The sequence below is a fragment of the Pholis gunnellus genome (assembly GCF_910591455.1).
Source record: "Pholis gunnellus genome assembly, chromosome: 10".
In the NCBI taxonomy this organism is placed as follows: domain Eukaryota; kingdom Metazoa; phylum Chordata; class Actinopteri; order Perciformes; family Pholidae; genus Pholis; species Pholis gunnellus.
This window is the reverse complement of record NC_136537.1, coordinates 11825750-11838156: the sequence shown is the minus strand read 5'-3', so window position 1 is coordinate 11838156 and position 12407 is coordinate 11825750. Positions and strand designations below refer to the sequence as shown.

The window sequence follows — 12407 nt, the reverse complement described above, 5'->3', positions numbered from 1 at the left end:
TCTCTCTCAGTCTGAGCCTTGACATATTGATAAGTGAGCGGCAGCCAGAAACAGAAACCTCCCTGGTTGTCCATGTGTGTACCAGCTGTGGGAACCGGTGACCAAACGTCTCTGACACACACACACACACACACACACACACACACACACACACACACACACACACCCTCTGACCCATGGAAGCGGGTTTCCTCGGCTGTGATCGCAGCTGGATTTGCCACAGGTCCGAAATATTTGGAAGGGGAAAAAGACGGCAACCATTAAAAAGCCCTTGATTCTCCAATCAGTAGATAAACTGCAGAAATAAACGCCCGCGTCTCTGTCCAGACCTCCACTCGTCTGTGATCCAGGTTGCATGTCTGTGCGTAAGCCCTATTTCTCATTTCTCTCCATTTTACTGCCATTATTCAGCAACCAACACCCCACAACTCTGTCAGTGTGCTCAGAAGAACAGGGGTAAGAAAATACACAATGCTGAGTGGTGAATGTTAAGAGAGGCCAATGTGGTGTTGATTACCTTGTCAGCAATGAGGTTGCTGAGTTTACACAGCCACTCAAAGACTGGAGAGAGAAAGAAGGGCGAAAGATAGAGGGAGAGAAGAGAGGGACAGTGGAGGAGAGGAGTGAGGCCGTTAACTGCCTTTCCATACAAGGAGAGGTAGGGGGAGAAAAGAGGAGGGGGAGGAGAAAGCGAGAGGCAGTGAGAAAAAGAGAGGTAATATGAGGAGATACAATGAGAGAGAGAGAGAGAAAAGGGAGGAGGAGAGAAAGGAGATAAAGACAGAGGAGAGAGGGATAAAGGCTGATAAGGCTGCACCAGACAGCAGCGTACGGTGGAGAGGAAGAGAAGAAGTGAGTGGAGCTGGATCCTCTCTTCGATCCCAACAGTGTGATTCTGCTGCAGCTTCTCTCTCTGTCAATGACTGACTGACCCAACACAGGTAGGACACACACACACACACACACACACACACGCACACACACACACACACACACACACACACATATGAAGACTCCATTCATTCTCCGCACAGGAGTCTGAGAGCACACAAGTGTGAATGCTTGTTTAGACATAGAAGATCCCGCACGCCTGTGTCTCTATCCGCGGAAGATGACATGTCTTTTTGAGTAAAAGCATGCAGTGTTGGATGAAATGATTCAGATTCCTTATTTAAGTAACACCACATTGCAAAAAAGGATTCCGTCACAAATAGAAGTTATGCAATGCAGTATACAATTTTAAAGCGCGTTATGTAACTATTGCCGGCAAAATATACACAACGCATTAAAAGTCAAAGTTACTGTGTATGCAGAGTGCAAACTTTCAGAGGGACTATTTATTATACCGTTAATATAGTGAATTATGTTATGGTATTATTAGGACTGATGCTTTGACATGTAAGCAACATTGTGCAGCAGGAGGAGACATATGAGTGGTTAACAATGCATCATGTTTCAGAAATATATCACATGCTTTTGTAGCGTAGAATCTAATTCTGTAAAGTAACCAGGAATTAAAGCCGTCAGTGTTGTCTGTAAAAAGTATAAACGTATAAAGTAAATGAAAATACTACAAGTACCACAAAATGGTACCTCAAAACAGATACATGAATTTCTGTTAAAATTGCATCCTTTGCAATGGAAGTGTTTTGAATACTAATATATATTGCCACTGATTTCACACTTCTTCTTTGTTGATTTGTGTATGTATTTGCACCTTTTGCATCGGCAGCTGCTTCACCTTTATTGGTGCAATCTCTATACCGGTATACCTGTTCCGTCCGTCCACACCGGTCAAAACTAAACCTGCATGCCCTCCTTGCATTTCTCTCTGTCTGAACGGCTGTCTGCATGGTCATGATTTTCCCTCCTGCGCTGGGAAAAGTCCAGCTCCCGTTGCGATGCATGCACGGCCAAGTGTGTCTATCTGTCTATGCACGCATGAAGATGAACATCATAGGCCCACAGGGGTGCGTTAAAGGCCCATTCAAAACAGAGTGATGCATTTATTTTCTCAGCCGAAATCCACCGCTTCCCCAACAAAAGATTTTTGAGGAAAATCTTAGGGAAAACGGCAAATTACCTCCCCGCCACCCCCTTGTTAAAAATGAACATACCTCCCGCTGTGTGCACAAATCTGTGCTTGTGCGTGCATACCTGCATGCCTGTGTATATGAGCTTAGACAAATGTGTGTATTATCTCTGCATGAGTCTGCTGTAATTACACAGTGAAGGTGCCCATGGGGAGGCAGCAGCCACATTTGGCTCTGCGCCACATCCCCTAGTTTTATTGTGTCTTGTGCCTAAAAAACTGCTGCGTGTGTCTGTCTATGTTGACTGATGAGAGCAGGTCTGTGTGGTGTGACTGCATATGTGTGTGTGTGTGTGTGTGTGTGTGAGAGAGAGTAAACTTTACATCCACTGAAAATAAGTCTGTGCCTCTGTATGCATCAATAAATGCCATACAATCGTTTTATTATTACTGTATGTGTTTCCAGGAGCGCCAGCAGACATCAGCTGGTAGCTGTGTGTGCCGATGAAGTTCAGTGTGTCAGTGTGGGAATTCAAGAAATGTCTCTTTAGTGTGTTATCGTGTTCGTGTGACAAGTTCAGAGGGATGGTCGAAGGGTTTACTGAACCAGACTCCGTGTAGATTAGGGATATCTGATTAGTGGTTGTTTTGGCAACAGAAGTCACATGGCTGCACTTATAGTATATCAGAAACCAATCATGTTGAGGAAGAAAGATCATGTTCAGTGTGTGCTGCGAATTGACAGTTGAAAACACTCCTTGTCTGGAATGTGTGTGTAAACAAGGTTAACTTTGCAACAGCCAGAAACAGGACTGACCTCATTTTTCTATCCTAAAACATAGTGAGCGGAGCAGACAGCAGTTAAAGATCACACACTGATGTGAAAAACCTCCAGCTCCACGAGGTGAACTTCCATTAACCCAAGCACACAAAGCTGGAAACAAAAAAAAAAAAAAAGACCAGAAGAAAGAGATTTACTTTTTTGAACTAGTTGCATAATTAAGCATTTCAACATGGAGCTTTATCCGCCTCCTGCAGAGCAGCAAAGTTGAAGCCAGCGAGATGATCCGATGACTGAGCAGTGAGATCAAAGCTGGGCTCTGTGTGTCTCTATACTCGAGGTATTTTTATGACTGGCTGTTAAAACTGTGCTGTGGTTAATATACATTTAATGGAGACGGGGAATTGATAAAACACTCGGTGACATATAAGGCCGCAGTCAGAAAAGTGTCCGAGTTTTGCAGCTATATCGGCAGAGTAACATTATCTGTCCTCTGGAAATAGACTTCAGGGACAATGTGCAGCTGGACACGAGTGTTATGTGTGTACGTTGTGTGTGTGTGTGTGCGTGTGAGTGTGGGTGTGTGTTTGCGTGCACATGTGTGTTATTGTGTGCCCAAATTTAACTGTCTGCATTCTGCAGCTGCTTGGGGGTTTAGTTATGGTGTAGTAACCCATAGAAACGCCACACAAGGCCACAGCCGCGAAACATCATTCTCCCTTTCTGTGACACACAAACACAGCGAAATTTATCTGTAGTCACAAACGCTCCTCTTAAAGTTAATACATTGGCCAAATGAAATAGGAAAATGGTGAAACACCCAAAGTATTTAGAAAGCGTACTGTCAAAACCGTAAATTTGAGAGACACTCACTCCCTTACATCACGTATTTATTCATGTGAATTTCTTTTTTATAGAAGAAATAAAACCGTGTCGCCTCATTGCCAAATTACTTCTGGTTGTTTCCACGTATATATTTTACAGCTCACATTTTGAATGCAGCCTTAAAAACTCAAGTGTGGAATAAATGACGACGAAGCATTTGTTGCAGCGCTTTCAAAGATTCCCACACACAATAGAATCAACTCTGTTTGAGTTGTTGGAGAGCAGAGGAGGGATGATAATACGGGTGTGGAGGGTGAAGAGGAGTGTGAGATAAAAGGATGTGTGTTCAGAGGTAAGGGGAGTGTGCAGCGAGGAGACAAGTAGCACGGCTACAATTTCATCTCTAGCAAAAACTCTTCAGCACTACCCAATGAAATGTAAGGCTGAACTGTGTTTTAAGCTAGTACAATGCACGTGCCCACCTCCCCTCTCTGGCTCTCTTAATAGGGTGAGATTATGACTCAGCCGCCGGCGGTCAGTGGATGGTCAGTCGGTGAGGTCAGTAGAGCAGCAGAGCAGACGTCTGTCCTCAGAGATGTCATCCCTGGCCTAGAATAAAACCACAGCGATGCTACGGCAGACGTTACATTAACTATTTTGCCGGGTAGCCATAGATTGGCTGTGGACCAACACACACTCGACCCAGCCCATAATAATGGGTTCAATCAGCCATTTTCTTAGATAAAATGGATGTGTTATGATATGAGGGCAGGGGCGTGGAATTTCCCCCATACTGATTTTCCATGATTGTCTGGGTTTGGTTTCCTTAATATTCATGTTAAGATCCTTTCATTTGCTTGCTGATAGACAATGGTTACATGCCAAAGTGCTTCTGACAGCAGCTTTTGGTTATAGAATATCCCACATGTTTAATGGTATTATAGAAAAACTCTTTCACAAACCATTTTTCATTTCTCCATTTCTTTCAGATGATGTCATCAGAGCACCTGACCTGCAGTTGGCTGCAGCAGCTTCTCGTCGTACTTCTGAAGCTTTGTCTCACTTTTGCTGGGCCTTTGCGACCACTCAATGGGACAGACTGCACAGCCAAGGGCCCTGCTTCCTACATACTGGTCTTTACAGGTCACTGGAGCCCACAGGCATTCCCCAAGCAGTATCCACTGTTCCGGCCCCCTGCACAGTGGTCCAAGCTCATAGGTGAGAAAGACTGCCAGGGACAAAGAAGTTGGTTATTAAAAAAAATCTGCTCTTTCTTATGGAAAGTTTTACCTCGAACACCTGGTAATCCATTCAATTTTAACCATTATTTCAGACTTGACCTCCCTTAGTCAAAATGTATGCATTGTTTTTGTGTTAAAGAGGACACACACCTGGGACAGAGATGGTGACCCCAGTGACATGAAGGGACACTTAGCTTCAACTAAAGGCAGATGTTTGGCTACCCATCATGTGTCAGAGGTTTAGTTGCTCATTGTCAGCATCAACGTATGCACACAGACACATACACGGGGGTGAGTGCTGCTAATAGAGCAATAAGAGAGACAGTCTAAATACTACCAGATGCGTTTTTTCTTCAACTTCTGTCCGGCCATATCTTTGTATTTCTCTATTTATTCAACTCAACCCCACACTCCTTCCCACGTTTCTGCTGGTTTACCACAGTGTTGGCGGTAAACAGTGGAGTAGTGGTTTTTGGGGGCTGGTGAAGGTGGGTGATGATAGTTGGGGTGTGGTGGGGTCAGACCGCTTACCTCAGAGCCAGGAGGAGGAAAAGAAGAAGCAATTCAGAACCCTCTATTCTGCTTTTTTATCCCCAAGCCATGGAGCACGGGCTGGCTGGCAGATGTTTGTGCATTTGTGTGCTTGTATGTATGTGTGTGTGTGTGTGTGTGTGTGTGCTGGACTGCTCTTGTGCATCACTGTCTGCGGCGGCCATGGCTTTGTCTGGTTTCCCGTTCTCCCAATGGTGCCCTGCTGCCCTGCTGCCCTGCCAGAGGATGATGTGCTTCTTACTCCGTATAGAGACAGGCACCGGAGATTCTAATCACCCAAAATGGCTTTTAATGTGTGTCCCCCTCCCCTCAAGGCATGGGAACAAAATGAGAAGAAAAACACAGGGGCCTCAATGGGCTGACAGACTGTTGGTAAGGGAGTTTGTCACAGCACAAGGGAAAGCAGAACCTGTCGAGGGGTTAGGGGGCCTGCAATGGTTGTGTGTTGCTTAACTGTGGGGACCTGGGGGCGAGGGTCCAATGACAGCGGGAATGGAGTTTGTCATGGCCAAAACCAAAAATAAACGCAAGCAATTTAGGAAGAACGGAAAGTGGGCTTTAACTCTTTGGTGGGGCCTAAACGTGACGTGTTATCGAATTTCAAGGTCCTGATACTTGTGGGAAATTTGTTAGGATGGAAATAAAATTAAGTGCGTAAGTAATGGCAGTTTGGGGAGAAACAAGATAGTGTGTGAAGTGTGCTGGGCAGGTTGTGTGTTAATACATGTGTCAAGAGCGTTTAAGTGTAACTGCAAGGTTGTGTATGTGTGCCTGTACGCAGCTCTGAAAAGTGAGGTAAGGCAGAACCATCAGAGCATTTGTCAGCGTGTTTCTGGCTAACCTTACTCTGCCCTTAAAACCACTGGCCCAGGAAAGTGTCTCTGTGGGTTTCAATATGGCGCACCAGAACCGGCGGTGCAAACAGTTTAACATTACTACGTCTATTGATTCTCAACAGGGTTCAAAGATCAAACCAGAACTAAACATGACAATGTGAAGCAAATGGCTCTGTTGGCCAGAAGGTTATGAAAAAGTATCAATAAAAGTGAACTCAGAGATCCTGACCTATCTCTTGGCAGCTCCCGTCTGTGTTGTCGTTGTATCAGTGATAAAAGGAGAAAAGATGCAACTGTAACTGTGCAATAATGCCGACGACATGCATGCTGGCAATTCATTCAGAATTGTCTGTTTAATTGCAGGATGTAGGAGGCAGCCGTAGAAATACACACAGGCTCCACCGTGGAAATGATCTCACCGTCTGGCTGAGGCTCTGTGGTACTTCATTGACATCGATATGCATTCCAGTGAATAAGCATCTTACTCCTGTCTTCTCCTCGTTCTCCCTTTAGCGGTCAGCCATAATCGCCATTTTCGGCTGTGGGAGGATGGTGCTACGGCTAGTGCAGGGGTGCAGAGCTTTGCTGAGGTCGGGGTGACGGTGGAGCTGATGAAGGCGGCCAAGGAGGCCAGGAAGAGACGCGCGGTCGGCGCCATGCACCGAACGGCCGGCATCCCTAACGGCATCGGGCACAGCTCCACGGAGTTGCTCATGCAGCCCCGGGGCTCCCTGGTAGGCACAAATAAAACTTAAGTTGAAGCAGTACTCATTCACAAAGGCACACACATGCTCAGACACAGTAAGTCACACAAAGTGTCTGACTAAACCTACTCAGTCATCTGGTGACCCGGGCCTCCCCATGACGTCGTCCATCCGCTCTGACCAAACACACTTTTTTTCCACTATCCAATCAGACTATGTTTAGCCCAAGTGCTGAAGCCCTGCAGCCACAAACGCCCACATCCATCCTTCGCGGTCTGCACTCTGTCTGCTGCCTGTCCCACTGAACTCTGTGAGCTCAGGATGAGGGCCCTGGGATGAAGTTTAGCAAAAGGAATAGCTTGGCAATTTAGGGAACACTTTTATTCACTTTTTGTTCACCGAGAGTTAGATGAAAAGATCGATACCACTCTTGTGCGGTACATATGAAGCTAGCTAGCTGCCGGTTAGCTGAGCTTAGCATTAAGACTGGAAACGGGAAAACAGCTAGTATGGCTCTGTACGACGACAACAGAATCTGCCAACCAGCACCTCTAAAGATGACTAATTAACATGTTATATCTTGATTGTTGAATTAAAATTACATTATGCCGCGTTATCATCTCTTGGCTAGGCACAGCCACTTTCTGGGAACGGCTGAAGTCTCATATTATCTCATATTTAAGGTTGAAAGAATTGCTGATAAATGTGGACCGTTAAAGGCCAAATGCCCAACTATGGTACAAAGTTTATCCTCGCTGGACGACAGGGTCCCACTGCTGTGGAATAACGACTGAGTTTGGGGGCAAAGGTCACGGTCAGCCTCGCTAAATATGGTCCAAGGGCTTAAACAAAGGCCAAGGATTTGAGGTAGGCATGAGGTATGGCACTCTGGAAAAAATGAACGTGGGGTAAAGGGGTGCAGATGAAAGGCAGACATTCACTGGAGTTTTTAGAAATAGGTGTGGGCCTGCATGAAAGTCTGGTGACCTACATTTGTTTATTGGTTATTCCACTGCTTGAACCCGGGGGCCCTTAAAAATCATAAACAACCCAGTCGGAGGGCATCTTTGGTAAGTACTTGTCATGGATAGCAGCTTTACAGCTTTTCATCTTGGTACTTGATGTCTGTGGCTGCTTTTAAATGGGTCCATCTGTTTTTAGATCAGTGGACAGAGTACAAAAATAAGCAGGTTATGAGTATTGTGTGTGTGTGTGTGTTTTGAACGTGACAATGACAAATTATGTGAATGTGTTAACAGCTTCATCTGCTATTCTGCTTTTCTGTCCGTCTGTTTCTCTCTCTCTCTCTCTTGCGCACACTCTTATATAAATCCCATGCTTTTTGTCTTGCCCACAAACCAAAACATTCATACGCAATGTCCCAAAAATCCCAAACACATATGATTCCTATCTCCATATTCATGAGCCCTCTGCCATTTCTGTTGAATGTGTAATTCAAAACAGACAGATCCTGGCAAATAAGTACCATTCCGCATCCAACTGCCATTACTCTTAAAGTATCTGTATCAGTGGCACCACAGAAAATGGGACAACAACAGCTGAGCATTAAAGTGCTAGCTCTACTGGACTGAGTTGCATGTTTTTAAGGCCTCTCCGAGGCTCTGCAGAAGATTAGATGTGATGAAGAGAAAGTGAGACGGATCATGGGAGCTTTGAGTATCTGTATTTCCTCTTGAGATACTTCCTGGCCTGTAAATTGGAACCAACATGGACTGATCAAGCCACTGACGTGGGATACCCCTGAGTAGACATCCTTGCTGAGTGGCCCAATGGATATAGCAGGACGGGACTTCTTGGAAAAACCGCTGTTTGAAAGGAGCCTGAAAGGACAAGAGGAGGGAGGGATGTCAGCAGAGGGGGGAAGAAAGGAAGGAAGGAAGGAGGGGATCAGTGGATGATTCTGAAAAGCAACAGAGCTGCTTCTGATTTGGTTTCTTCTGCCGTGCGTCACGAGCAAGAAACAGACTCCATGTGTCATGCTGACACTACCTGCCCGCCTCCTGTCCCCGAGTGGTCTTTTGCGCCTGGTGAACTGGTTTGAAGTTTGTTCCAGCACTCTTCTATCCAGCGCTCTCTGTTTGACTCCAGGCCACCCTTTCCAAGCTATCCAAAGCTTTCCAAGCCCACCCATCCTACCCAGAGCCGCAAGTTTCTTTTTAAATGCGCTGTTTTCTGGGCTTCTGCCACCTCAGCGTGTGCTGACCCCCAGGCCACTTCCTGCATGAGGTCACTCGCTCTCAGGAAACATCCATCACAGAGGAGACACAGTCTAACCCTGCACAGGAAACTGAGTGGGTGCATGTATGCGCAGTACACACATACACACACACACACACACACACACACACACACACACACACACACACACACACACACACACACACAGTCTCCAGTGCCTGCATTTATAAGTTACACATTTTATAAATCCTGACATCATCAGTGTGTGTGTGTGTGTGTGTGTGTGTGTGTGTGTGTGTGTCTTACTAGCTTATTTCCTTTTCGTCACCTTAATAGATTTTACAAACAACTATCAACAGACAGGGGCAGCATAACACATTATACGGCGGTGAGGTAATCAAATTAAAGTAACACCAGTTGATTGCTGTTTTTTTACGATTGGGATTTTTCCCCTTACTTTTCTACTTACTCAGAGTGCTGCAGTTAGACTTTTGAATGGAGCCAGAATATTAATCACAGCTGTGCTTTGATTGTTTGTTTTTCTCCTCGTGATTTAAGTGTATCGCAGCATGTCCTTTGTAGTTTCATTCGCAGTTACAATTTGACAAAGCAAACAAAGACAAGAAAACCAAATCAGCTCATCAGTGCATCAACAATATTTACATAGAGGCACATATGAAACAATCTGGGGGAAAATATATGAATATGTTCATCAGAGTTTATTGCTCCCGGGTGTAAGAAGAAAGAAAGTAACATGGGACCATCTTTTGATGGGATTACACCAGCCGCGAAGCCAAATTGGGCGATGGCCGTTAAGTAGAGGGGTCAATGGCCCCCTTCCTACTTCCTGTCCGCTGCTTCTGACGCCCTCACTTGGATCACACCCATCTTTGAACTCAACCTTCACTTTGATCCCGACTCCACACCTGTAAAGTGTTCTGACTGCATTTGCACTGTTTTGATGCTATCGTAGCTACAAAATCTGTCCACAGAGAGGCAGAAATGTAAACACCTGGCAAATTACTCAAAACCTCTTCTGTGGCAGTTCCTACTACTGTAGGTGTCTCCAGGACCTCCATTTGTCATGATGATACACACACAGACTCACAAGATGAAAACAATTCCAGCTAGTATCCAGAATAACTGGTAACTAGCAGCTCTGTGAGGCTATTCAAGTGATCCATTTTAAAGTAATTTAGGTCAACAAGAGTACATAATCTGTGTATTTCTTTCATCTATATCTGCTTCTGTATTGCTCTCTCTGTTGTCTGTGTTCACTGGAAACTAACTGTTCCTCTTGGACAGTAAAGCTTGATCTAACTGCCTTCTCTCTCTCTGACCGACAGCTGTCCCTGATGGTGAAGATCATCCCCAGCCCCGACTGGTTTGTTGGTGTGGACAGCATAAACCTCTGCGAGGGCAGCCAGTGGAAACAGGAAGTGAACATTGACCTCCATCCTTATGATGCAGGGACAGACAGTGGATTCACGTTCTCTTCTCCTAACTTCCCCACAATCCCCCAAGAAAACATCACAAAGGTGAGGTCTCCATCAACCATCATCGGTTGATACATTGACTTAATTTAGTCCTTCACTCCATGGTGAGGCAAAGCAAGGTCCTCGTCTTGTACTTAAAATAGGTTAGCAGTGTGGGAATGGGTCGTCATTCTTTGCCGTCTGCACAAATGATTACTTGGCGGCCCTCATGCCTGACCTGAAGTGATTTGAGTAAAAAGGGCCTCTCTTACATAAAAGAGCAGCCATCCTTTGCCAGCATGTGCTTAAAGTGGGCTATTGTGTATTTGAACTTTTGTTGAGAACCTGCCAGCTCTCCTGCAGACGTTTGCCTGACTGTTTTTTGCTGAATTATCCAGATCACATCCGAGATGCCGAACCATCCAGCCAACTCCTTCTACTATCCACGTTTAAAGGAGCTTCCACCTATTGCCAGCATAAGGATCTCCCAACAGAGCAGATCGTCTGACCGTCAAGTCCTTATGTCCAATCATATCCTGCCAAACTCCATCAATCCCCGGCGCTTCTCGGGTAAGTCCACAAGACTCCCCACGTCCCTGGGACATAAACATTTCACCTGGAAGTTAATGATGATGGTTTTAAATGAATGGGTGGGCAAACAAAAATGCTATTTCATTGATTTGTATTACATGAAAGTTTTAATATGATCTCACTTAAACAGTTCTGCACAGCTTACACATACAAGCTAATATATGAGCAGCCCTTATTTCTCTCTTTACTCACACGTTCTGTATACTTTTCTCACAAACTCTTTTTTCCTCGACTCAGCGACACCTTTGGACTGTGAGGTGTCTCTCTGGTCCTCCTGGGGTTTGTGTCTTGGTCCCTGCTCCAGAGGTGGTGTCCGCCACCGCACACGCTACATCCTCTTGCGGCCGGCCAATGCTGGCGTCCCCTGCCCTGAGCTGGAGGAACAGTCTGAATGCGTACCACACAGCTGTATGAGACTCCAGTGAACCCACAGGGTGCACACACGCACAGATACTGCCAGTATTCAACACTGGGACTCACTGCTGGACTGAGAAATGTTGCTGCATCTCGAGCATCTCCTTGATAATGTAAAGGATTTTTGTGTTTGTCACGGTCAAATTGTGGAAATTAAAAAACCCGCTGCCTTCCCTGTGCAGCCAGTTAGTATTGGAGTGCACACTCATCTGGATGTATTGTAATGACAATAAAGGGATATTGAAGTCTGAGTGTAGCAGAACGTTGGGCCGTTAATTAATGCTTGAGATAACACTTTGAATGTGTTCAGATAAAGTGTGATTTTTATTGATTGTAGTGGACGCAGAATAGAAAAACTGAGGGGAAGAGGAATGAGAAATGTGTCCCCTCAAAGACCTGTTTGAGACTTCCTATGCGTTCAATCTGTACACTGATAGTAGCACACCAGAATCACAACAGAGTCCTTGCACATGGTGCATACTTTTACAGGCACAGAGGGATTCGTTTACATAGGGAACCTATACATGCTTGGCACATACAGCTCTTTCAAAATAACCTCACGTCCCGATTTATAAATATCACCTTTCACGAGAAACCCCTAATAACAGACTTGAGGCTTTGACCTCGCCTAAAGAAGCTGGCCTATTTCATAATGAGATGCTATTTTAGAAAGGTTTTTATAAAAAGAAAATATTTGTATTGTTATTATCTCTTTTGATATTTTGATGTGTAGATTTTGTATATACTGTATGATGTA

General features: G+C 45.1%; 1 protein-coding gene across 1 annotated transcript; it reads left to right on the top strand.

Moving 5' to 3' along the window:
* The first annotated feature begins 785 nt into the window (after positions 1 to 785).
* spon2a (spondin 2a, extracellular matrix protein) lies at positions 786 to 11901 on the top strand. Its single transcript, XM_079167472.1, has 6 exons — positions 786 to 941; positions 4628 to 4856; positions 6781 to 7001; positions 10517 to 10708; positions 11044 to 11215; positions 11474 to 11901. The coding sequence occupies exons 2-6, from the start codon at positions 4628 to 4630 to the stop codon at positions 11659 to 11661; spliced, it is 1002 nt and encodes a 333-aa protein (XP_079023598.1). The 5' UTR covers positions 786 to 941; the 3' UTR covers positions 11662 to 11901.
* Positions 11902 to 12407: the final 506 nt, after the last annotated feature.

Excerpts from the sequence above, each read along its gene's own strand:
- spon2a (XM_079167472.1), top strand. The coding sequence starts at position 4,628 with ATGATGTCATCAGAGCACCTGACCTGCAGTTGGCTGCAGCAGCTTCTC. Across the intron at positions 10,709-11,043 it reads CCCAAGAAAACATCACAAAG|ATCACATCCGAGATGCCGAA; the intron begins GTGAGGTCTCCA and ends TGAATTATCCAG. Across the intron at positions 11,216-11,473 it reads CAATCCCCGGCGCTTCTCGG|CGACACCTTTGGACTGTGAG; the intron begins GTAAGTCCACAA and ends TCCTCGACTCAG.